The sequence below is a fragment of the Panthera pardus genome, unplaced genomic scaffold (genome assembly GCF_024362965.1).
Source record: "Panthera pardus isolate Hobbes unplaced genomic scaffold, ASM2436296v1 HiC_scaffold_13, whole genome shotgun sequence".
Taxonomy (NCBI): domain Eukaryota; kingdom Metazoa; phylum Chordata; class Mammalia; order Carnivora; family Felidae; genus Panthera; species Panthera pardus.
The window spans coordinates 83,105,574-83,130,031 of record NW_026526688.1 but is presented as its reverse complement, the minus strand read 5'-3'; the positions used below and the strand labels follow the sequence as shown (position 1 = coordinate 83,130,031).

Below are 24,458 nucleotides of genomic sequence, written 5' to 3'. Positions count from 1 at the left end.
AAATGGAATTGGGACTAGAAATTCTGAAGTATTTCATAGTACCTTAGTTATCAATCTGTTCATGTGCGGTGTTGCTATTTGTAGATTAATAATTGTTGTATGTTGATGGCCCAGGTGAGATTTCTGCCTCCTGTCTCTAGAGCAGAGGTTACAAACTGAAATACTCACAAGGTTTGGCAAGCAACAGGAGAAAATTAGCAGAAACTGGAATGCACTTGTCCATTCTAAATGGAATAACTAACTCCTTGGCTATAATCCTTTGTTGACTTGTGAAAATAATACAGGCCCATATGGGCAAATCATCTGATGTATCAAAAGAAGCCAAAAATTTTAGCACTTACATATAAGTATTATCTTTTGATTTTGGAGTTCGATCAGCTAGTTTAATTTAAAAACAACCAAATAAAAACATTGCAGACCAAACCAAACACTTCTATAGGCTAGATTGGTCTTTGACTGCTGTTTTGTAACCTCTTCTCCGGAATATAGGATATCAAATCAGATTTGAGATTATTAGTGCATTTGCTAAAATTCTTTAAGAATAGTGAGGTTGCTTGCACAATTTTTTCCAGTCTGTCCATATGACAACTTCTTAAAAATTATTCTGCCTTTGCTGGGTTATTATAAATGCTTCTAGTCTGTTCTCTCACACTGGCCCTCCTAAGTAACATAAAATTCTAAGGTAGCATGGTTTGCTAAGAACTCAGTATAAAAGAAAATTCTCAAACTGGTAATACATACCCAGGTTTTGGGTTTGAGTGGTTAAAACCCAGACAACCAGCAGTGCTGCAGCATGCTGTTAGTGTGATTTAATCTTGACAACCAAGTAAGTTAGTATATTGGCTCTGTGATAAGTTGGCACCATTTCTGGGGAATTCAGCACATTTGAAAAGTCTCATGTGCTGTATATAGCTTTTTAAGAGCATGTAATATTTGTGTAAATTTCTCATTAACCTGGGTTTAGATCATTAATAATAATTCTAATTAAGTTCCAATTGTGGGGAACAGAGTGTGAGACTCACTCAGGGTATATGAAGAAAATGAGTTTTGTTTTATTTTGCCTTTAAGTAAATAAGGATGGTCCTGTGCTGAAATGAGAAAGTTACTGGAAACAGAGGCACTCCCAGGGGACTGTCCCTTTGTCCTGCTGTCTGCATTTCTGTCCTCTGGGAAGTCTTTGCATCTGCTTTGTTCTATCTCACATTATTTCCTTCTTTTCTGTTTCCTGTTCTATATCCTCTGCACAATTTTTTGCTTTCCTAGAGCTTTGGCCTACAGTGCCCCTCTGTGGCCTTGGTTCTGCCTCAGGGCCCCTTTTTAGTGCCCTTGCAGCTTCCACATCTGCTGCTAATTGCCTTGATCATTATTCACTCACTTTAGAGTGCTCATGGATAATCCGATTGCTGTTATTTGTCTTTTCACACCAGGCCATGTGATTAATTGCAGGCCAGCCCATACACTGGCTGCCACTGGTCAGCTGCCCACCTTTGGTCTCACAGCTGGAAAGATAACCATGCGCAGCACCCACAGCCACCCAGACAGCCCCAGCAGCAGGGCCGTAGTCAGGAATAGTTATCCTAGAAAGGGTGTGAGCATCACAGGCTTTTTATTTGACAACTTTTCCTTTTGCTTCTCTTTGTCCTCATTTGTCTTTAAATCTATTTAGACATTTTTAGTCATTTTCTTCTTTGCATACAATATGCAAAAGATCCCCTTATTTATATGTTAGAAAAGTTTTAAGATCTTTTAGTATTCTCTAGGTCTGACAGCTCGTGTACCCCATTTTATAATATGTATTATCCTATGTATTATCATGATAATATGGCATGTATGCTATGTATCATTTATATTACATATATGTATAATTATACCTTCCTATTTATATGGTGAAAGTACAGTATATTCTAAGTACATTAGAGATTAATTGCCCCAGTACTCTAAACCAACCTGAAGTGACTTTATAGTAGAACAGAACAAAGTAGGTTCTTAGTTACTTCTGGAGGTTGTGTTCAGTCTTAAAAGTTAAGTGAACTATTGAGAGACAATCCTGAGTTCATTGGCCAGTTGCTTATTTGGTATCTATGCTTAGATACAAAATGAACTGAGAAAGCACCCAGAATAAAATACATAGTTTGGGCAAAATCAAGAAGAATTGGTTTAGCAAAACAGTAAAGAGATTACTAAAATCATAGTAATTTAAAAAACAATAAGGTTTTGCTTTTCGTTAGTACTATTCTACTTTTTAAATAAATATACAAGAAAGGAAGCATGAGAGACTATTTAACTTGGCAGTTTGTCAACTCACTTCAGAAAGTTAAAGCGATTCAAGAAAAATATATTTTAAAACCCAAGTAAAGATCTTGGAGCAGTTTGTCTTTAAAAACTTAAGCTGTAAAACAAATGTCTTTTTTGTTCTTCTCATGAAATTCTTCTCATGCATAGCAGCAGATGAGTCTTTTACTTTCACATTTTGTGACATCAGATGCATGTCTCAATCTATTGTTCTAGTATCTCTTATTAACTAAACTTCATAATTAGCAAACCGAATTCTATCAAATATGGCTTGATTCGTTTCAAAGCCCAATATAACTGGTTCAACACCCAATATAACCAATTTCTGTGATTGTCTTCTTTGGAAGAGTCTGCAACAAATGAGTGACATTCTGGCCTTGTTTATAACCCCAAATATAGATGTCAGCTGCTGTAGTTAGCAGTTCAGATACGTTTTTCAAATACTTCTGAGTAACTGAAGCTTCAGAAATACATAGATGTTCTTAACATTTATGTTTAATGTATTTTCATGGACCCTTTGCCCGTCACCCAACTTGTGGTAGCTATATTTTCAGCCATACTATTTCTGTCATGATAGTATTTGTTTTGAACCAAGTTTTGGGTATATTAATAGAGGAGAAAAAGCATAATTTATATAGATTGTATTAAATATAGAAGATCATATGAGTCATTGTAAATGCAGAGCAAATTGTTTTGATTGCTTCAACTAAAATTTATATTTTACTTGAAAATCAAGTTTATAAAGTTTTAGAAATTTCTGTATTTATTGTGGCTTCTCTTAAAGTAAATCATTACATGAACCTACCATATTTAATCACTGTACTGACCGAGGTCCCCCCTACTTCCATCCAGTCTCCTTCTAACATGACGTGGCAGCCATTTGAGCCTCAGATGCTATCTTTATAGTTTGTTTTCTTCAGCTTTGTCCATCCGTGGCTTTCTGCAGTAGTTCTGACCATTAGTTATTGTATTGATTTTGATTTATTTCTGGTATTTTTGTACATTAGTCTGATTAGAGTATCTTCAGGTCTTCACCTCAGTATAGGTGAAGACTAGTCCAGATCCAGAAGACGAGTCCCAAGGATCTTCCCTTGATGGGTCTTTTTGGCACAGTTGACATATGGGCTCTAAATGTTTTTTTAAGAGATCTTTTAAAGTTTTTGACTGTGATTAAAAATTAACATACTTTTTATTTTTATTTTTTTAATGTTTATTTATTTATTTATTTATTTATTCACTCTGTTTAGAGACAGAGTGAGCATGAGCATGAGCCGAGGGAGGGGCAGAGAGAGGAAGAGAGAGGATCCCAAGCAGGCTTCATGCTGAACATGGAGCCTGACTCGGGGCTCGATCTCATGACCTGAGCTGAAATCAAGAGTTGGATGCTTAACTGACTGAGCCACCCAGGTGCCCCAACATGCTCTTTAAAAACTACTTTTATACTATAATAAATGTTTGGGAGTTGGATGAATGATACTAGTAAATAAAACTAGATTTTTAATAAACAAGTATTAAGTTTGAATCTCAAGTCAGATTTTTGGTTTAGAGTTAGAATTTAAAAGAAATGAGAATGGAGTACATTTTTGGAGAGCCTTGCTGGCTCAGTCAGAAGAGCATGAGAGCCTTGATTTTGGGGTCATGAATTTGAGTCCCACATTAGGTATAGAGATGACTTAAATAAATACACACTTTTTAGAACAATGGAGTGCATTTTTATAGCATAACTTTTACATGCAGGTTTTTTTTTCCTGAAAATTCTTTACCTTCCAATATATAAGTATCATTATTATATTCCTCTTCATACAATGAGACTATTAAAACAGGTGTAAAAGTTTTTCATGATACTACCTGGATTACTTTTTGGAATTTAGCAGAGGATAATAATGTTGTGAATTATCTTTCTAGCTTTCTTAATTTTCGAGATGCCCAATGGAAACAAAATGATCTGTAAAACTGCAGAAGAGTAAATATTTTAGGCTAAGATAAACCTGTAATTATACACAAAATAAATGTTCTACTTTGTGCTGAATTTATGTAAGCAGTACCTATTACAATAATACTTGATAGTGTATGGACTTTCCAAAAAAGATTGCATCTGTTTATTTGAAACGTGACCTCGTGTGACTTCCTTGACCATATTTGGGGTGACCAACTTTTGAAACAACATTCAGTTGCTCTTAGTTTCCATTTAAAGGACAACAAAAAATTATGGTGTTGATCAGATTAAACACCACCAGCTGTAAGAGAACTGCAGTTCATCCACATAGATTTACGTGCCTGCCATTATAGGATATAGTCTTTGCTGGGTCTTGGGTCTTCGAATACAAGGAAGGTATAAATGGCTTCCCTGAAGAAGCTCACTGTCTAGTGGAGGAGGTTGAAAAGTAAACACATTATCATAATTAGCGTGGAAAGGACTGTGGTTGAGGTAAGCTTTTGGCACTGTTATCTAAGCTCCCCTGAGGAAAGTCTGAGGGGGTGAATGGCAATTAAACGATGGTAGAGGAGGGGAGGATGGCAGAGATTGTTTTAGTCCGAATAAATAGCATACCCAGATCCTTTAAAAGAGGACAGATGGGACTGGCTGAGTCGCGAGTGGGAGGGAGGAAATCAGATGGGAAGGGAGGACGGGAGTGAAGTATGAATGGAGGAGGGAATGCCAAATGCCTTGCAGGTGCCTGATCCTGAGGGTGTTATAATCCATGCTAATGAGTCTGGGCTTTATTCTGGGTACACCATTAAAGGGTTTTATGCAGGCAAGTAACATAATCAGGTTAGCCCCTAGAAAGCTCAGTTTAAGATTTAAGGATATGATAGAAAAAAGAAAAAAACCTGTATTCTCTAAAATGTTATAAAAATCACATTTTTTCAGCGTCTTCCTCAGAGAGTACTTCGCTCAGTTTTCCAAATCCAAGGTTCTTAAAGCCTTGGTTTAGAAGTGATTAGATGGGTAAAGGCATAACAAAATCCCTTTCCTGGCTCTCATGGTCCCTTAACTTGGGGACTTAAGTGATTTTTACAAGTTTTAAGGGCATTTAGAATATAGATGGAAGTCATTTAGCCATACAGTGTGAGCTCATCACTTTCAGGGAAACAAACCAGGTAAGTGAAGTGCACTTTAAAAACAGGGAGGTTTAAAGAATGGACTTCAGACTTGCAGATTTTTTTATTTTCTTAGGTAAATGAAAACAGACTATTGTCATTATAAATACAGAATAAAGATTAGAGAGAAAGTAGAAGCTAGAATGACTCCTAAGAGATCTGCCATGGCACCTGCTAATAGAGAAAACAAAGCAGGTTTGTGGTGCTGAGTCAAAGGATAAATTCCGTTTTGAACATGTAGTGTGAACGCTGGCGGAATATCCATATGGGGTAGTTGTGCAGAGGTGTAGGTTAGGATCTCCAGGGAAAGATCTAAACCAGAGATGAAGATTCATTAATTTGTACTCCAAATGAGGGAATAAGTCACATGATCCAGAGATTGACCCCCTCAAGGGTTAAAGTCCAATAGGAATTTCACCAGTAGTGAATGGCTGTCTGCAAAAGAAATAATGTTGCTTTATCTGTTCAAATTTAGTGTAGCTAAAATCAGGTTGCAAACTGCCTTGGATTTAAAAGTTAACGCTCAAATGAGTTCCTCTGCTTACTCTCAGAATCAATGTATCTCCAAAGTTGGTTTATTTTTGCCTTTACTTTATTATTCTTATTTCTTCTTATTTCATACTTTTCTCCAACAATCAGGGAAACATTCAAATATTTGCCAGTAGACAGTAGAGAAGACAGGGCCACGACAGGCATACCAACACCTTGGATCCGTTTTCACCTTTCTCTCCTCATAAGCAATAACTGGGCTCTCATTTGGGTATGACGTTCATTTCTTTCTGGAACATGAATGTCAAATTGAGTTTGGAGGGATGTAAAGAAATAAAGCTAACAAAATGACTAAGTGACTCACTACAATTCACTGCCACATTTCCACATTGCGACTTGAGCCCCAAAATCAAATCCTCAAGCTTTGCATGAAGTGGAAAATACAGGTAAATTTTATAACTACACTTTTAAAACCGCACTTGATACAATATTTTCTTTTTATTTTTTAACACTTATTTATTGCTGAGAGACAGAGAGAGACAGATCACGAGCAGGGGAGGGGCAGAGAAGGAGGGAGACACAGAATCTGAAGCAGGCTCCAGGCTCTGAGCTGTCAGCACAGAGCCCAATAAAGAGCTCGAACCCACGAACTGTGAGATCATAACCTGAGCTGAAGTCGGATGCTTAATCAACTGAGCCACCCAGACTCTCCAATACAGCATTTTTTATTAAGAAAACCAAGGAGTACCCTTGAGATACTTTAAAAAAAAAAAAAGTAGAATTGGTTTGGAGAAGAGATGATCATTTCAGGGTCAGGTATTAGAAAGATCACTATGGGGACTTGTCAGACAATGGAAGAATGGATAGTTCACAGGCAGGTGGATTTAGCAGTCACATGACCTCGAGTATGTAACTGTAAACATAGATGAACATAACTGAGGGTGCAAAGTTGAGAGATGCTGAGGGTGACCACTGGGAGATAACCACACTGAAAACTCAGAAGGAGGCTGAGAGCTAATGAAAGTGGGTCTTACTGAAAAGGAGCAGGGCAAAAGACACTGAGTGAACACCACCAAACCAAAAGTTGCTCTGAAAAGCAATTTGTAATTATTAAATGTCACATTACTCACGAATCAGTTATCTGTGCTTTAAGTAGATGTAAGATCTCAAACTGAACTTAGCAGTTCAAAACTGACCTCTAAACACTGGTTTCTTCGGATTTTCTATTCCCAAAGGGATAGACAATGTGGACAGCACAGGAGCATACACCAGCAGTGGGAGGTTAGGGGAAGCCTTCATTTGGCCTCCAGTTAATGTTGTGACCCAAGCAAGTCACTTAACCTCTTTCGTCCTTTAAGGGTATCTCATCCATAAAATGAAGAAGCTGGATTGATCTGTAAAAGCCTTTCGGCTGTAAAATAAGTGTATTTTTCTGTAGTAAACCTTACCCTCTGCCTCTTACTTTTTTTTTTTTTTTTGAAGGGAAGTATATTATTTTGGGGAGTTTATAAAAAGCTGACATCCTCCATTGTTTTAGGAAAGTGCCCTGCCATTGGGGGCCCTGGATAGGTCAACATTAGGGATAGGATTATGACCTCAAATTTTATCACTCACATTTTAAACTAAGCCTGCCCCCTTTCTGAATAAACTCAAGGTATTAATTACCTAACTCAGAAAATTGGTTCATTAGAGAACTCTTCCTATTTTATAACCCAGAGACTCATATTTTCAGAAACTTTTAGCCTTTGGTAGATCAGGTACTAGATATTGTCATTTAATCGGCAAATTCTGATTTTGCCATCTATTAGATGTCGACTAAATTTTGTAATTGCCAAAAAAGAAGTAAATTTGGTGCCACTGAGAAGAGAGCAAATAACTGATTTAATAATCAAATAACTGATTTAAACGATGTTGCTGCTCTAGCGTCCAAGCTTCCTGTAGGAATAAGTGAGGCCACTGCTGGGTATTAACTCTGTACTTTTCATAAGGCTTTTCAGCAGTACTTACATGTGGCAGAGAGTAAATGAAAAGAAAATAATGGCAACTGAATTTATGCTTTCAAATACTTAAATCAAAGCTAGACAGTCAGCAGTTCCAGAACCTAGCTTCTGATCCTTGCAAAATTATGTCACCGGGCAGCTACCAGTATATCCAGGGGAGACAAATGTCGGTCTTGGTTTTAATATTGGATTAGCAAACACCATGGCATCAACCTGCTTTTCTCAAAGGGCTTTGGTCAAGAGGTAAAGGAATAGTCAGATTAAGGTTATTTAAACACCTGAATAAAATTAAGAAAATAATACTATTGGGAAGTACGCCCCGGTACTTACATATCAGACATCAGACTTCAAAGAAAAGATGTACTTGAGGTCTGATGGAGGTATTTTATAATTTTTTATTTAGTCCGGTTTTCTAAGGCATGTTAGAAGAGTAACACGGCACGTGGCTTTCCTCGCTTCCCCCAAGTAAAGATAACCACTAACCAGGCTGGTTACCCCACGAACACCCTGCCATCTTTTATAACACTTTGCTTGTTACCCTGTTGCATGCAGCTTCATCCTTTCCCTTGGACTGAGCATGAGTGATGTGTGGCAAGGTTAAAATATTCTCCCCAATCAAACTTATGTTTATGCTTTTGAGGTGTGACATTTCTGCTCAGGGCTCTGTGGCTTTTTTACAGAATCCATTTTTCCAATTAAAAAATAACATTATATTAAGAGCATCTTCTTTTTACCAATTAGGTCAAAGTCCTAAAATTTTAAGACCCAAACCCCCTGGTTTAGAGCGAACTGATTCACAAACCATAGGTGACTTTGCTACAAGAAGAAAGGGTATGTACTTTAGCACCGCATGCTGGATGGGGCATTGGGAATTTCTTTATTTTGTGATGTTTTTTCTTAAAAAGTAAAGGAGAAGAGACTTAAATACTACCGCTGTTGTAAATAAAGTTTCCTAGCACGTTATTTCTAAAGTGAATGCTTCCCATAATGTGTGTGTTCCCATTGTCTTTCCATAGACGTAGTAAGTCTACTTGTTATGCCATTAACAGCAGCATGTTAAGTTTGATAATACATGGTATTCAGTCTTGTTCTTTTACATTATTCTCTTAACCTTTTAGACATCAGTGCATTGTTTTCTTTAAGCTTGTTAGCTACTTGTGAGTTCCAAATGTGTCCTTTATTTATATATAATGTATGTATTCTATTCTAAGACAAAATACAGAATCACTTCCATAGATTCATTATTTTATGGCATTATTTAGAATTTGACTGCTAAACTGCCATTAGCCTTTGGGTTTCAAAAAAGTGAAACATAAGGAGTTAAAGAAATATGTTCACTTAGCACAGTATTCTGTGCTGGTCCATTTTAAGGGTATAGATGAGCAAGATTTAAATTTAATCTAGTCTTCAGAAAACCGCACTGAGTTTTTCGTATTGAACAGGCAAAAATACTTATAAGCCCCAGTGAATCGACATTGCCCTTTAAAATGACCACCTATTTTATAGTTTGATTGTAATTATAACATAGTTGATTAAAAATACGAGTTGAGTAAAAGTATGTCCATGTATGGACAAAGACTAGAAGAAGGAAACCTAGAAAAATGAAAACTTTTCTTTGGAGTGGCAGAATGAAATGTAATTGGAATATTTACCTAATATGTTTAAATAATCTCCTAAAATATAATTAGCATTAACACATAATATTGTTTTAGTTCTTCTGAAAAATGTTTCACTCTCATGAAAAAAATGAGAGCTCTGTGGTATGCACTAGCGTGGTAATTGCCTATTGTGATAATGAGGTAAATAAACAAAGACCACTTATAAATCAGGCTAATAAGAATATTATTAGTGTGTTTATTATTTAATTTGATATAAAGGATATTGTTGGTTAAATTAAGCTGAAAATTCAAGGTAATTGTTTACTTAGGCCTTCTCTCAGCTGAGTGTGAGTCTTAAAATATTATTGCTTTCATTTGTTTTCAGACTGGGCTTGAATTAATTTAAAAGATTTGGTGAATTCTGTTTTCAGTTTTTGATTTTATCAGAGTTTTGTATTTAATACTTTTTTGTACGTCATACGTATAGCTGTACAACTGATGCTTCAATATTGAATAGAAATGTTTTTACATAGATTAAATCTCCATACTTGAGAATAAAATTATTTAAAAAAAAAAGAAGTAAGGAAGTAATGAAAACTGTACATCAAGTAACTGTTAAGGAATTGGGTCACGTTACCCTTTCTTTAGTTTATATTCATAAAATATTAAATTAAGGAGCAACATGATGTAATAGAGCTTTAGACTTTGAATCAACAGTCATGAAGCATTATCTGATTTAGCTTTTGTCACTAATTATTTAGCTCGGTAACCTTGGGCAAATCACTTAACACCCATGAACTTCGTTTCATGTATGAAACCATTGGTCTTAAGTGTGTTTGGCTATAACACATAAGTAGAGACATAGAGGATCTTGTTTTGTTTTTCAAATGTCTGTATACTGAAGCCTCTTTTTCTCTCTTTCATTTCAGCCAAGCCAGCACCTTTAGAAATAAAACCTTTGCCAGAATGGGAAGAACTGCAAGCCCCAGTTAGATCTCCCATCACTAGGAGTTTTGCTCGAGAGTAAGTCTTTGTTTGAAATGTGTACCTTAATTGTTCACTATGATGGAAAATACCTGAAACAGTGGTTCCCAAAGTATAGTCTGGGGACCCCCCCCCCTTTTTTGGGGTTCTGTGAGGTGAAAACTATTTTCATTAAGATTCTAAGATGGCATTTGCCTTTCTACTCCTGCTTCTCTCATGAGTGCACACTGGAGTTTTCTAGGGACTGCGTAATGTATGATCACATCCCTGAGACAGCTAATAAATAGAATGTGTATTTGTGTACTCTGGGTTTTAAAAAAAATGTTCTATTATTTGTAATACAGTAAATAGATACAACCTATATAAACAAAAAGTTCCTCAGGGTTCCTGGTAATGTTCAAGGGTATAAAGCATTCATGAGGCTAGAAATTTCTCAGAACTGCTGATCTGGCAAATACGGTAGTTTCTTGGCAGAGGTTATTTAATCAAAATTTGCTAAAATGTACATAGAAGAGGCACCTGTCTGGCTCAGTCAGAAGAGTATGCAATTCTTAATCTCTGGGTCGTGAGTTCAAGCCCAACATTGGGTGCAGAGATTATAAATATAAATTTATATATTTAAATTATGTATTTATACAGAGATATAAACAAATATATATAGGGTAATTAAAGGATATGTGAAGTTATAAACTTGCGTTAAATATGTGTTCATGTTTTATGTTTACATATAGGTAGCTGTATTTAATAGAAACTTAAACCTTCCTTTTCATGTCTGTGACTTTCTACTTGTCCCCCAAATCATTAGCAATACTTCTTTTGTTTTACACAGGAATTTGATGCCCAAAGGTCTACTTTTTACAATATAGCTATAAATATTAGGTGTGCATTTGAGGGTTTGCAGTAAGTTGTAATGAATAAATGTGTACAATAAATGATTGTAAACTTTAGTGACTCTTGGTGAAAGAATGTAAATGATCACTCATTTTTATCTTGGAAGTGATTTTAGAAATTGTTGTCAAGGTTTAGGTTTGTAACGGTAATCTCTTTAATTAGCTCCTCTAGATTTCCCTTGTCTCCCCGACCGGATTCAGTGCATAGCACAACTTCAAGCAGTGACTCACACGACAGTGAAGAGAATTATGTTCCTATGAACCCAAACCTATCCAGCGAAGACTCAGTATGTAAAATTTGCACCTTAACTTCTGTCTTCCTGAGCAGCCCTTCCAAGTCGTGCACCTTTCTTCCAGTCTCTAAATCTGGCCCTTACATCCTTCTTTATATACTTAAGGAAAAAGGATAGAAGACAACTTTTTAAAATGCTTCTTAAAAATAGCATTGTAAAATTTGAAGCCGATAATGGGTCAAAGTGTAATGCCAGTATTTATAAAGTAGATTAAAAATGAGTTAAAAATCATAAAATCTTTCTAGTTATATTTATTTTTGAGAAATAATTGATTTTTGAAACTGTTCAAGCAAATATACTAGAAGCATTTCATAATGCAGTCCTCCAGAACCTCTTCATGGCACTCTTATAGTGAAGTGCTCTTCTATAGGAGGTCTTTTGATAATCTTTCAATAATACACTCTTAGATAAGGCTTAAAGATTAAAGACCTGTTACAAACCTAACTTGTTTCATATTGGCTGTATTACCACAAGGCACAAGAATTTAATAATCATAGCAAGCCTGCGTTCCCCAGAAATTAGATAGTTGCCAGAAAATACTTCAGATACTTAAGAATACAAACCCATTTTAATTTTTAAAAATACTTTGCTTATGTTTTCCCTCTAATCAAATTCAGTTCTTGCTCTGCTATTTGTATTTTAGTAGATGCATGTATTGGTTATGATTAGGTTCACCTCTGAGTAACAGACATTTATCTCTTTCTCATGTAAATAAGTCCAGAGAGAGTCTAGCCAGGGTTGTGTGGCAGCCCTGTCCTAGGAAGCCCTTAGGGATGCCTGCCCCTTCCAGCTCTCCAGTCCACCATCTTCTGGGTGTGTCTCACATGCTCCTAGAACAAGATGCTGCTGCACCAACACTTCACATCCCAAGCTACAAAACAGAGGAAGGGAAGAAGGAGCAAGGGTACAGCCTAACTGCCTTATAAAGAAGGTTCCCAGAAACTGCCATACACACAGAGACACAAAGGGGCTGGGAACCATAGCTTTTCTTCTGAGGGACAGCGGGCCTGACTAAAAATCCTATTCATGTGAGAGAGGGGAGGGCAGATATTATCAGGGCACAACCAGGTCGTATCTGCCAGGAGAAGCAGAAATCTGATGTCAAAATTTGGAAGGATTAACATTTTAGTGGCTTTATTTTCTTTAATTTTTTTTTTAACGTTTATTTATTATTGAGAGACAGAGAGACACAGAGCATGAAGAGGGGAGGGGCAGAGAGAGGGGGACACACAGAATCTGAAGCAGGCTCCAGGCTCTGAGCTGTCAGCACAGAGCCCGACGCGGGGCTCGAACTCACAAACTGCGAGATCATGACCTGAGCCGAAGTTGGTCCCCTAACCAACTGAGCCACCCAGGCGCCCCAGCTTCATTTTCTTTAAAACAATACTCTTTAGGGATTCAAAATACAAAGTCCAGTTCTCTCGACATGTTTTACGTCTTTAATGTACTTTAAGCAAAAACAGATTCCTCACAACCCTATGTTGTCAGGAAACAAAATTAAGTGATTTGAAAAGCTTGATTTGGTGCTTAAACTCACTTTAAAATATCAAATTTCGGCAGTGCTCAGAAAGAATAAGATAATTTAAAATATTTACATCAGCCTGGATTAGAATACAAACCAGCTATATCAATAACACTTTCCCTAATTTGAAGGCAGAGCAATTTTTATTAATTGGCTTCTGCTTTGGGATTCACTGTTTTTCAACTTGATAAGTGGTGTTTTATTATTTTTATTACCTTGTTTTTTTCCTCATTATAGCAAATAGACTGGGAAAAGTCTACATAAATCCTCAGTGCTACATCAGAGTACATATTATCCTCAATTTTAATCTTTAGGTGGCTGAATGGACTTTTTATTACAAAAGTAACTTTTTTCTGAGATACTAAAGCGTGTCCTTTTGCCTGAAATAGTAAATTACCATAAAAATTTTGCAAAGGGCATGTAATAGGAAAGTTTGGAAGTGTGATTTATCATGAAGGGAAAAGACTAGAGAGAAAAATATTACAATCAAAAAGTCAAAGGAAATAAAAATATGAAATTGTTTGTTCTTTTATACCTCGTAAGGTATAAAACATTAAGCCAGAAAGGTATTTTTGCCTGCCAGCTGGTGAATTTCTGAAATACTTAGGTCCTAAGTGTTAGAAAAAGCAAAAATGTTCTGGGTGAAAATATCTGCCCACCATTCACAATAGAAAAACCAGCCACCATTGCCATCTCTTCACACTGCCAGCTGCAAGGGTTGATCATAATCCGGACAACTCTTCCTTAGAAAAGAATGTGATAGTTACAGCAATATTTTCCACACCTCTTTGCAGTTAGTGCATTAAAGGTATACCATAGAAATTCACAAGATGTCATTGTGCCTGGACTGATCAGTAAAAAAAATTTGTCTTGGAGAAGTTGAGACAGGATCAGATCAAACCTGGCTTATACCTACAATGAAGATTAAATTCTATACATTGACGTTTTGAAGCATGACTTATTTCTCATACTAGTGATCATGGAGCAGGCGGTGTTTAATGAAACAGTGAATTGGTGGTGCTGCCTGTTAATTTATAAAAAGATCCAAAGTCAGGCATTCGTGAGGTGAACCCTTAATGTGACACCTAAAATGTGAGTGACCACACGTCACTATTAAAGACATGAATATTGTTATACAACAGTAACAACAAAAATACCTTCAGTAACTTTTCACATTTTAAAAAGAATTTTAGAAAAACAAAGCACTACTGTTATCTTTTTTTCTCAATTCACAGAACATTTATGATAACTCCTAGAATCTTAGGGTTTTTCTAAACTGTTTTGGGAAAATACTGGGTTAAAGGCTAGAACGCAGAGACAGGCTGTTCGTAGTTGAAATTCGATCTAGAGCAAATGGACTGCCTTGCAGGGACACAAATTTTAACAGTATTTAAAGATGAAAAATTTCCAATTCTAATAAAAACTAGACAGAAAACAGTTTAACCAGCAATTCTGAGACATTCTCTGTAGAAACAACTTACTGAAATTAAATGTGTACATCATATGAGCTCGTGTGTTCCTTTCATGAGCCTTGCAATAGTATGAACAACCGTAGGCATTTCCAATTAGGGGTATTCCAGGCAGGGGTTCTTTCACAAGTCATATTTGAATACAAAATTGCACACACACACCATACCCCTGCTTGATATTTTTATATGAGAATGAAATGTAGAGTCATTCAGAAAAAAACCCAAAAAACTAGTTTCTTTATAAATTAAAAAAAAAGGGGGGGGGGAGGGGAATGGCTATTTGTACATTACCTTTTTTGTGCCTTACATGTTATTGTTAAAATTTTTTTTTAATGTTTTATCACCAGTAGTTGGTAAATTCAGTTTAAAACTGTGTTCCCACAGGGGTGCCTGGGTGGCTCAGTCGGTTAAGCGTCCGACTTCAGCTCAGGTCATGATCTCATAGTTCGTGAGTTCGAACCCCATGTGGAACTCTGTGCTGACAGCTTAGAGCTCGGAGCCTGGAGCCTGCTTCAGATTCTGTATCTCCCTCTCTGTCTGCCCCTCCCCTGCTCACGCTCTGTCTCTCTCTGTCTCTCAAAAATAAAACTGCGTTCCCACAAATAGAGCCCTCACATTCCAGCATGCAGGTTGCTTGCTCACATTACACACAGTATGTAGTGTGTCGAGTAGACTGCATAGTACTGCATTCATGGGTACATGCAGTTCAGACCATGTCCTGCTCACTAAGCTGTGGGCCCTGGCACAGAGCTGGGTAGCCCCACAGGAAGGAGCACCATTTTCTAATTCACAAAAATGTTTCACGCGGACTGTCAGCAGCCCTGCTTCAAATGAGGGAATAGAGTCAATATTGCAAATTCTAGCAATTGTCTTTTGCCTAAATCACAGCTTACTCTGTGTGACTTGAGCAAAGACAAAAGGAGTAGTGATATATAAAAGGATTAGCAGATTCAGGTTTATGCAGTTTCCAAATTGTTTTGTTCATCATAACAAGTATAATTTTAAGTATATCACATCGTTAAGGTTTTCTTCAAAAGTATGTGAGTATTCCTATCTCTGTGATAGAAGACAAAAGAATGCTAGCTGCTAGTAAATATATAGTCTCGCCTATGAGAGGTCCAGAACATTTCTGGGTGAGGTTCAAAGCATCAAGGCAGAGAAACAAGGCATTTGTTGGCACACCTTGGGAAGGACTGTCGTAATTCACATAGAGGGCATATGTCGGGGCGTCAGTTCGTGTCATGCTTTCCTTCTTATGAGCATTGATCTTGAAGTTCCTAACATCCTGTTGATTTTGCATTTTTCTGCCTTAGGCTTTTTTGTTTTTGTCATGTATTGCTGTCCTCTATCTGTCCTTTATCTGTTTATGGAGAGTAACCCTTGTATTGTACAATTCCTAGTAGAACAGAAGGGATAAGGCTAAAGAGAAGACAGAAGAAATTAAGAGCTAAAAATTACAGGTTGAAACAAAGCAGACTTTGCCGGTGCAGTCATTGTTTGTAGGCTTTAGTTAACATACATATTCTAAGCTAAATTTTAGCGTGAAAGTCTTAAAATACAGAACTTTTTAAAAATTTTAATTAGAAAGCAAGGAGTGAAAGGATCCAGTAGTTTAAAAATATAATCGAGTAAAGATATCATTTAAATAATGTTCAGTTGGAGCTATTGGCAGCCAACTCTAGCTTGATGTTTTGGTCTTAGTTTGAACCCAGTTTGACTCTTGAAACCATGTTTAGCTTACTCTAAAGCCTAGTTGTAATCAGTTCTGTTATATCACATATGTTCCTCCAATCCTAAAAGCAGATTTAATTTTCTCAGAAGACATTTTTTTTTTTTATTAAACCATAGCCTCTTAAAATAAATATTTTGGCTTTGGTAGATGGCAGACAAAATAAGCAACAGGTCTCGTGGATGTTCAATAGTAGATTTCATTGTATCACCATTTTCAGAATCTTTTTGGCAGTAACAGCCTTGATGGGAGAAGCAGTCCTATGGTCAAGCCCAAAGGAGACAAACAAGTAGAATACCTAGATCTGGATTTAGATTCTGGGAAATCCACACCACCACGTAAGGTAAGTGAAATCTCATTCTATAGACACAATTAGCTCACCTTTTAAAGCCAAAGAATCATGTTTCCTTTGGGGAAATTTTATTAGTATGTTTAATTTAAATTTAGTAAAGTCTATTACTTAATATTGTTTCATAAGTCACAATTAACAGTCATGGAGAGTAATCCCTAATGGTATATAATAGAAATTATACACGTTCTCCTCTTTTAGTGGTTACTGTTGAAATGCCTACTTAACAAAATCTTGTCTTCATTCTCTTTCCAGTGTTAGCTCACATTATTCCCCTTTTGATTTACATGCTATTTTTGTCCAAAGTTTTGGTTTTTTACTTTTGTTAAACCACAAATTACACATTAGTAGTATTCTGGGTTTTTTTTTTTTTTTAATGTTTATTTATTTTTGAGACAGAGAGAGACAGAGTGTGAGCAGGGAAGGGCAGAGAGAGAGGGAGACACAGAATCTGAAGTAGGCTCCAGGCTTCGAGCTGTCAGCACAGAGTGCGACACGAGGTTCAAACTCACTGACCGCGAGATCATGACCTGAGTCACAGGACGCTTAACCAACTGAGCCACCTGGGCGCCCCAGTAATATTCTTATTATATAGATAGTGCTTACTTAACATTGTCCTACATATTTACCACCTTCCCTTTCTTATCATTCCATCTTGTTCCTCAGTCTTTCCTGTCATAATCATTTTTTCTTCTACCTGAAATACATTCTTTAGAAGTTCCTCTTGTGGAGGTCTGTTAGTAGTAAATTCTTGCAATTTTTGTTTGAGGGAAATGTCTATATTGTGCCCTCATTTTTGAAAAAGAGTTTTTTTGCGTTCACAGTTCTTGATTGGCAATATACTTCTTTCAACACATGGAAGATACTATTCACTATCATCTGGCTTCCATTGTTCCTACTGAAAAGTATGTTGTCAATCTAGTTACAGTTACTCTATAGATAATTTGTCTTTTCTGTCTGGCTGATGTTAACATCTTTTCTGTATCTTTGGTATTCTGCAGGTTTACTACAGTGTGTCTAGACATCTAGACGTAGATTTCTTTTTATTTATCATGCTTGATGGAAGTTGTGCTGTTCTTATTTCTGGATTTGTATTTTTTATCAGTTCTGGCAAAGTCCCAATCATCTCTTTAAATATATAGCTTTTCCACTCTTCCTTTTATCCTCTCATTTGAGGTTTCTTATTAAAGATTAGTCAGAACATATTCTATTTTCTGTGCCTCTTTTCACTTTTTCATATTTTCTCTTTATTCATCTCTTTGTTCTTACTTGGATTATTTCTTTAGTTCTATCACCAGGTACACTAATTCCAATTATTCTGTTTAACCCATTGTTTAATTTTTAATTTCAATTATTTTTAGTTCTAACATGGAATTTTGCTCTTTTGTTTCAAATATGCATAGCTGTTTTGAATAGCTTATTTCTTTCATGATATTTTATTCCTTTTATTTAGTTTTATTTTTTAATTCCTTTGAAGATTTTATACACACATAATTTATTCTGTTTATGCAATCATTTCAATATCTGAAGTCCTTGGAGGTCTGAATCTGTTTATTGTTTCTGCTCACATTCTTGATGGCTTGTTTCCTTCCATGTTTTATACATTTTTTTGCAAATTCATTTTGCTGAGTCTATCTGAGAATCCTGCAGACTTCAGTTTCCTTCAGACTAGATTTGCATTTTCTTCTGCTGGGAAGCAATGTGCTACAACTATAGGACCACCTCAGTTTGTTTCATTGGTCCCTAGCTTAACAGGATAGCCTCAGATTCGACACACCCTCCCACTGCGGGCCTCCTGATTGCATTGCTGAGATTGACATTCATCTGAAGACAACAGTTCCTGTAAAATTTACATTGAACAGCTCTTCATGCCCTGTTTCCCTCACACATTGGGTATTTCTCTTACTTTCTAGAGAGCCCAGCAACGCATTAATAATTCTGTTTGGGGACACCTGGGTGGCTCAGTCAGTTAAGCGTCTGACTTTGGCTCTGGGCAAGATCTCACCGTCTGTGGGTTCGAACCCCGCGTCGGGATCTGTGCTGACAGCTCAGAGCCTGGAGCCTGCTTCAGATTCCGTGTCTCTGTCTCTCTGCCCCTCCCCCGCTCACGCTCTGTCTCTCAAAAATAAATAAATGTTCAAAAAAAATTTTTTTTAATGTTTGTTTATTTTTTGAATGAGAGAGAGAGAGAGAGAGAGAGAGACAAGAGCACAAGCAGGGGAGGGGCAGAGAGAGAGGGAGACACAGAATCCAAAGCAGGCTCCAGGCTCTGAGCTGTCAGCACAGAGCCTGACATGGGACTCGAACCCACAAACCGTGAGATCATGACCTGAGCTGAAGTCTGGTGCTTTAAGCAACTGAGCCAACCAGGTGCCCCAATAATTATATTTGTTTTAAGTTAGTTAGTATCTACTTGTATTTTAGAATAAGAGGTCGTGTCATCCTATGTAGTTTGCCATTCTTGAAATACTGTTTTTCAAAAAACATTTCTCGGCTCTGCAAGTCAACACTGGTACATGTTCTGAGGATTTGAAAAGGTCAAGGTTAAGCTAAAGGGAGAAGCAAGCTGTATATCTTAAGATGAACCAAGTGTCTGTGATCCTTACTTTATAAGAATTTCATCTGTGTTGGGAGCATTCATCTAAATACTTACATACAGTGATTTTAAATTTAAGGGAAAAACAGTGTACAGTGAGGAGAAAAACAACATTGTTAAATTGAAGTAATGTTATTTTTGTATGTATGTGACCCAGTAGAACTTCACGAGTTATTCACAGTGCATGAGTGTCTATGTTTTAAGGCTAAATTTCACCAAGAAGAACTCTCTTATACGTGGGGTTTTATGGTTTTCTTTCTTTGCTTTTTAGCAAAAGAGCAGTGGCTCAGGCAGCAGTGTAGCTGATGAGAGAGTAGATTATGTTGTGGTTGACCAACAGAAGACTCTGGCTCTAAAGAGCACTCGGGAAGCCTGGACAGATGGGAGACAGTCCACAGAATCTGAAACACCAGCCAAGAATGTGAAATGAAAATATTGCTTCGCTGTTTCTGAATAACGAGAACTGAATTGTAAACATAAATCCTGTTTGAGATGACCTGACACTTCTATTCTAGGTAGATCCTCAACTGAGTAGAATTGAAGTCAGAGGACTTTTCACACATAATCAAGCAATTTAGACTGTAAATGGTGCTTTGTGGTATCTCAACAATCCATAACATGTAAATAATGTGGGAAAATACTATTGTTTAGCTCCCAGAGAAACATTTGTTCCATAGTTAACACACTTGTAGTATTACTGTATTTATGCACTTTTTCATTTAAAACGTTGGTTTGGGTATTCCCAAATGTTCCTTAACATAATTCCTTTGGGAGTTCCTGTTTTTCCTCACACTACTCTATATAACAATACTAAGTTAACTAAGCTACTTTTAGATTTGGAAATTGCTCTTTAAACTGCACTCTAACAACATTAAAATGAGAAGTAGATTTACAATTTACCTGTCTACCTGAAACATCAGGTGGTAGCCATTAGCCTAAACTACACAGTATAGACGGGCTCGTCATTCACTGCGTTCCAAAGTGCTGAGGATAATATATGTACTGGTGTCAGGAACTAATTCTCTGGTTCATGTACATTTAGTTTTCAATGGTGGAACTTTATTATATTTTGTTAATTACAGTGTTTTTGGTTCATTGAGTGAAGATTCTGCCAGGTGGGATCTTGCACCTTGGGAAGACTGAATAATTACACTATCAAGTAAGCCTACAGATCACTTACCGGCATGCAGTGATGATGTGCTCTCACACTTGTTAACATGTATTAAACTTTACATTATTTGCAAAGATAGATTATATAACCAGGTACGTACCAGGCACTGATGTGCTAATACACTGATCAGGTTTAGACAATGAGCTTTAGTTGTGTTCTTGTTAGTCCTAATATTGGTTTCCAATTTGGACTTAAGGAAACATTCACTGTTAGTTATAGCAACATACTGTGATTTTTTTTTAATTAGACAGTAATTCAGATTTATTACTCTAAGAATGAAATTCTATCTTTTGACACCATAGTGCCCTTTCTATGATTTTTTTAACTTTACTTAATATTCTTCTTGGCCTTATATTTAAATCCCTATGCAATTAATATTTTATATCTACATTTTTTTAAAAAAATAGATGTTCTATAAGTGATTCTTGTATGTAGCACCAGTTGCTTTTCCAGTAAAAGAATTAAGGATTTTGTACTGTGATTTATATTCACTGCCCTAATTTGAGAAATTTTGGAGTATTGTTATAATGTGAAATCTTAGAGTCATGAACCTCTTCCAACCAGATGTCTGAAATCACCAGAGGAATTATATAATTCTGTCTCACCTGTAATACGGTCCTGTGATACGGATATCAAAACCACAAATTATATATAGTCAGACTACAGTTGTATTTATCTGTTTTGGCTTTGCAGTGTAATTTAGAAAGCAGGTATAATTTGTTTGTTTGCTTGTTTTTTTTAACTAAGTTACAAACAATCTCTTATGTATTGATTTGGGACTTACTAACAGTTTTTGGAGGAGGCAGAGATAAGAGTACCCACAGCTGAGGCGTGACTCCCTCCATTCAGACCTCTAACTGTTGCCTGAACACACAGATGTGCCCTGATTTCTGGTCTTTTGGCCATAGTACTGTGCCTAATCAATGTAATGGGTTTATTTCCCCAATCCACGAACTAAAATTGTTCATAACAAGATGAATTGTAGACTAGTAACATTTGATGCTTTTAAATGTTTGCTTCTTTTTAAACAAAAACTAAAACTCAGAAGTGAATTTTCAGATGGATTTTTAAATAAAAAAAGATTGTTTGAATTTGGTGTGCACAAGCTGTTTTGTAGTGAAACCACAAAATAAAATCCAAAGTTACTGAAATGTGCCTAAACCATTAAAACACACAACACAGTTGATGTGTGAAGATGCTAAATTGTGTTATGTGGAAGTTGAATGTATTTTCAGAATTATAACACAATAAGCATATTATTAATTCAAAAATGGGATCTTATCAGAAGAGTTCTAAGGCAAATAGACTTTTAGTGCAGTTTTTCAATTTTTTACAAGTTATCCTTTTTGAAGACCTGCAGCATTCTAATTGGTCGAAGTTTTTCCCATTGTGCAGAGTAATCTAATAACTGAAATGTGTTAGACAGTTTTAGCAAATGAAATCACATTATACATCGTATTAACAGATTAAAAGATAGTTTCTTACGGAGCATTATTTTCCAAACATTTGTTGAATAAAATTTTGTCTAACCCCAACACATAAAGCCTGAAAGGTTCGTTTTGTCAGTATAAATATTTTGGGTTCACATTTAAGTTTGTTTTAGTCCATTACTAGGAATAGAATTTGTGAATAACACAAATGTGTAATTGGCATTATAGAGTTGGTAGAAAACCTCAGCAGCCCATTTATTTTTATATCTTATTTTATTTGCATACTATCAAGAAAATTTGGGTTCACACAAACATAAGTAAGTGTAAATAATAGCAGGTTTTAAACACACATCTCAGGAGGTTCTTTAATTATAGATAGCTGAAGTTATATTCCAAGGTTTAAAAAAAATAAATTATTCTGGTCGTAAAAGTTAATACATAGGCATTCTCCAGTATGGTTTAAAAAAAAAGGTGGGGGAGGATATTTAACACATTAGAATGTGCATTTTTATTAAGTTTTCAAAACTTAATTTGATTCAAACCTTTTGAAAACCCTAATCACCTCCAAGAAGCTGAGTGTTGGCCCAGTGAGAGTTGAAAGCCACTGGTTAATCATGTGACAAAAGTCAGAAGTCTCTTTCTCCCACATGTTTGATGTTCTTACTCTCTATTCCTTACTTTGAAAAACTGTAAAATCTTATGAAGGTTTGAATACCAAAGCACAGTTCTGCTTTCAAGAATTGAAATTTAAACTTGAATAATTTAAGCTACTTAAGCCACAAAAGGTATCACTTAGTAAGCTATAAAAGATGATTTTTATCTACACTCTAGTTTATACAGTTTCATCTTTATTTTCATCAATACCATATAAGCTACTGTGAGCATTTTAGAGAATTCCATAAAGGTACTATGAATGTGTGTGTGTGTGTGTGTGTGTGTGTGTGTGTGTGTGTGTGTGTAGCATTGTATTTAATCCTAGACTAAATTTGATACAGAAATACTGCTATACTTGCATCTTAAGGTCATGCATCAATTTCTTCTGGACTCTTTGTATTTAATTAATGGGGGTCACAATCTTCGTATTCATAAATGCATTTAAACTGGAAATTGAACACCAGTGTTTGTCTTTCTTTTTCTACTAGTAGGAAGTTGTCTGCTTACCCCCTTTAGTGAAAACGGTATTTTTGATGTTTTTTAAAATGTTAGCTACTTTATGCCTGTACTGTAGACACCGATCATAATTCTTGGATGCTTTCAAGCACTCTTAGTGCCTCTTTCTTTGGCCCATTGAAAGTACTGGTTAGTAGTATTTTGAATGAATACAAAGCCAGTAAAGTTATAGAGACAATGAGGTGAGCCTGTCCCTCCTAATCCTGTCCTGGGTCATTCCTGTAGGTCTTGTCCTTTATTGTCAGATAAGCAATCAGCTCCATAGCAGGGATTGTACATATGACCAAATCAAGTGATTACAGGGAGAGAGACTTCTATCCTAGGGTAAGACTTATTGTCAGTAACATCTGATACGTTATATGTAAATCTGTATTGTAATTTAAAATACAGCTCTTAGATGAAAAGCCATGGTGTATATAAATAATGTAGACATTATGGACTTGATAAGATGAAAAGTTGATTGTTGGGTTGTGGAGATAATTGGTTTTTACTCTGACTAAATATGTTTATTACTACAACTTGAAATAATTTAGTTTGTCTTCTCTTCCATAGACGTAACTTTCTTTCGGTTCATTATAATGTCTGTTATGAGTCTCAACAAACTGTTTAGTCAACGGATTAACGTAGCTTCTACTTTCTTAACATAGAAAGACATGGACTTGTGTGAGTTGTTGTAATCTGAATCAATTGTTGATAATCATCCCAAATTTCAACAGCAAAATCTTATGTATATTTTTCCCTCTTGCACAACTTCTTTTGTAAAGATCCAATTGTAGATATTTTCTGCTACCAAATAAAACTTTTCAAACAGTTTGGTTTCAAGACTTTAGTCAGTTTGGATACTGAGATTGTAAACCAAAGACATATAAATTTATATTTCTAACCCTTCCTCAGAGTCTTTAAATCAAAAACCCAACTCTGCCATTAACTATATGTTGTCCCTTGAACAACATGGGTTTGAACTGTGTGAGTCCACTTATTTACAGATTTTTTTCAGCAAATACAGAGCAGTATTCTAAATGTAATTTCCTTATGATTTTCCTAATAGCGTTTTTCTAGCTTATTTATTGTAAGAATACGGTATCTAATACATGTAACACAAAATAGGAGTTAATTGTTTATATTATCAGTAAGACATTCGGTCAACGGTGGGTTATTAGTAGTTAAGTTTTAGAGGAATCAAAAGTTATATGCATATTTTTGATTGTGCAAGGGGTCTGTGCCCCCTGAGTCTTGTTCAAGGGTCAGCTGCACTTCCCAGCCCTACGTCTATAGGGGTCACTCATTTTCTGCAACAAAGATTGCACTAGATCATGCTAAAGTACAATAAACACACCCTAAATAGGAAAAGCTTCTGAGACGGTTGCCACATGC

At 36.0% G+C, this 24,458-nt stretch overlaps 1 protein-coding gene across 4 annotated transcripts in view; it reads left to right on the top strand.

Annotated features, from left to right (window-relative positions):
• The window catches only part of GAB1 (GRB2 associated binding protein 1), a 123,831-nt gene extending 99,937 nt beyond the window's left edge, over positions 1-23,894 (top strand). For 2 of the 4 annotated variants that reach the window (XM_019420408.2, XM_019420415.2), the window contains 5 exons: positions 8,625-8,714; positions 10,411-10,504; positions 11,519-11,642; positions 16,589-16,711; positions 19,585-23,894. In XM_019420408.2, coding sequence (XP_019275953.1) covers positions 8,625-8,714; positions 10,411-10,504; positions 11,519-11,642; positions 16,589-16,711; positions 19,585-19,743 — 590 coding nt within the window. In that variant the 3' untranslated portion in view covers positions 19,744-23,894. The remainder of the gene's footprint in view (positions 1-8,624; positions 8,715-10,410; positions 10,505-11,518; positions 11,643-16,588; positions 16,712-19,584) is intronic. The other 2 variants (XM_019420420.2, XM_019420427.2) reach the window with 1 other exon arrangement.
• Positions 23,895-24,458: the final 564 nt, after the last annotated feature.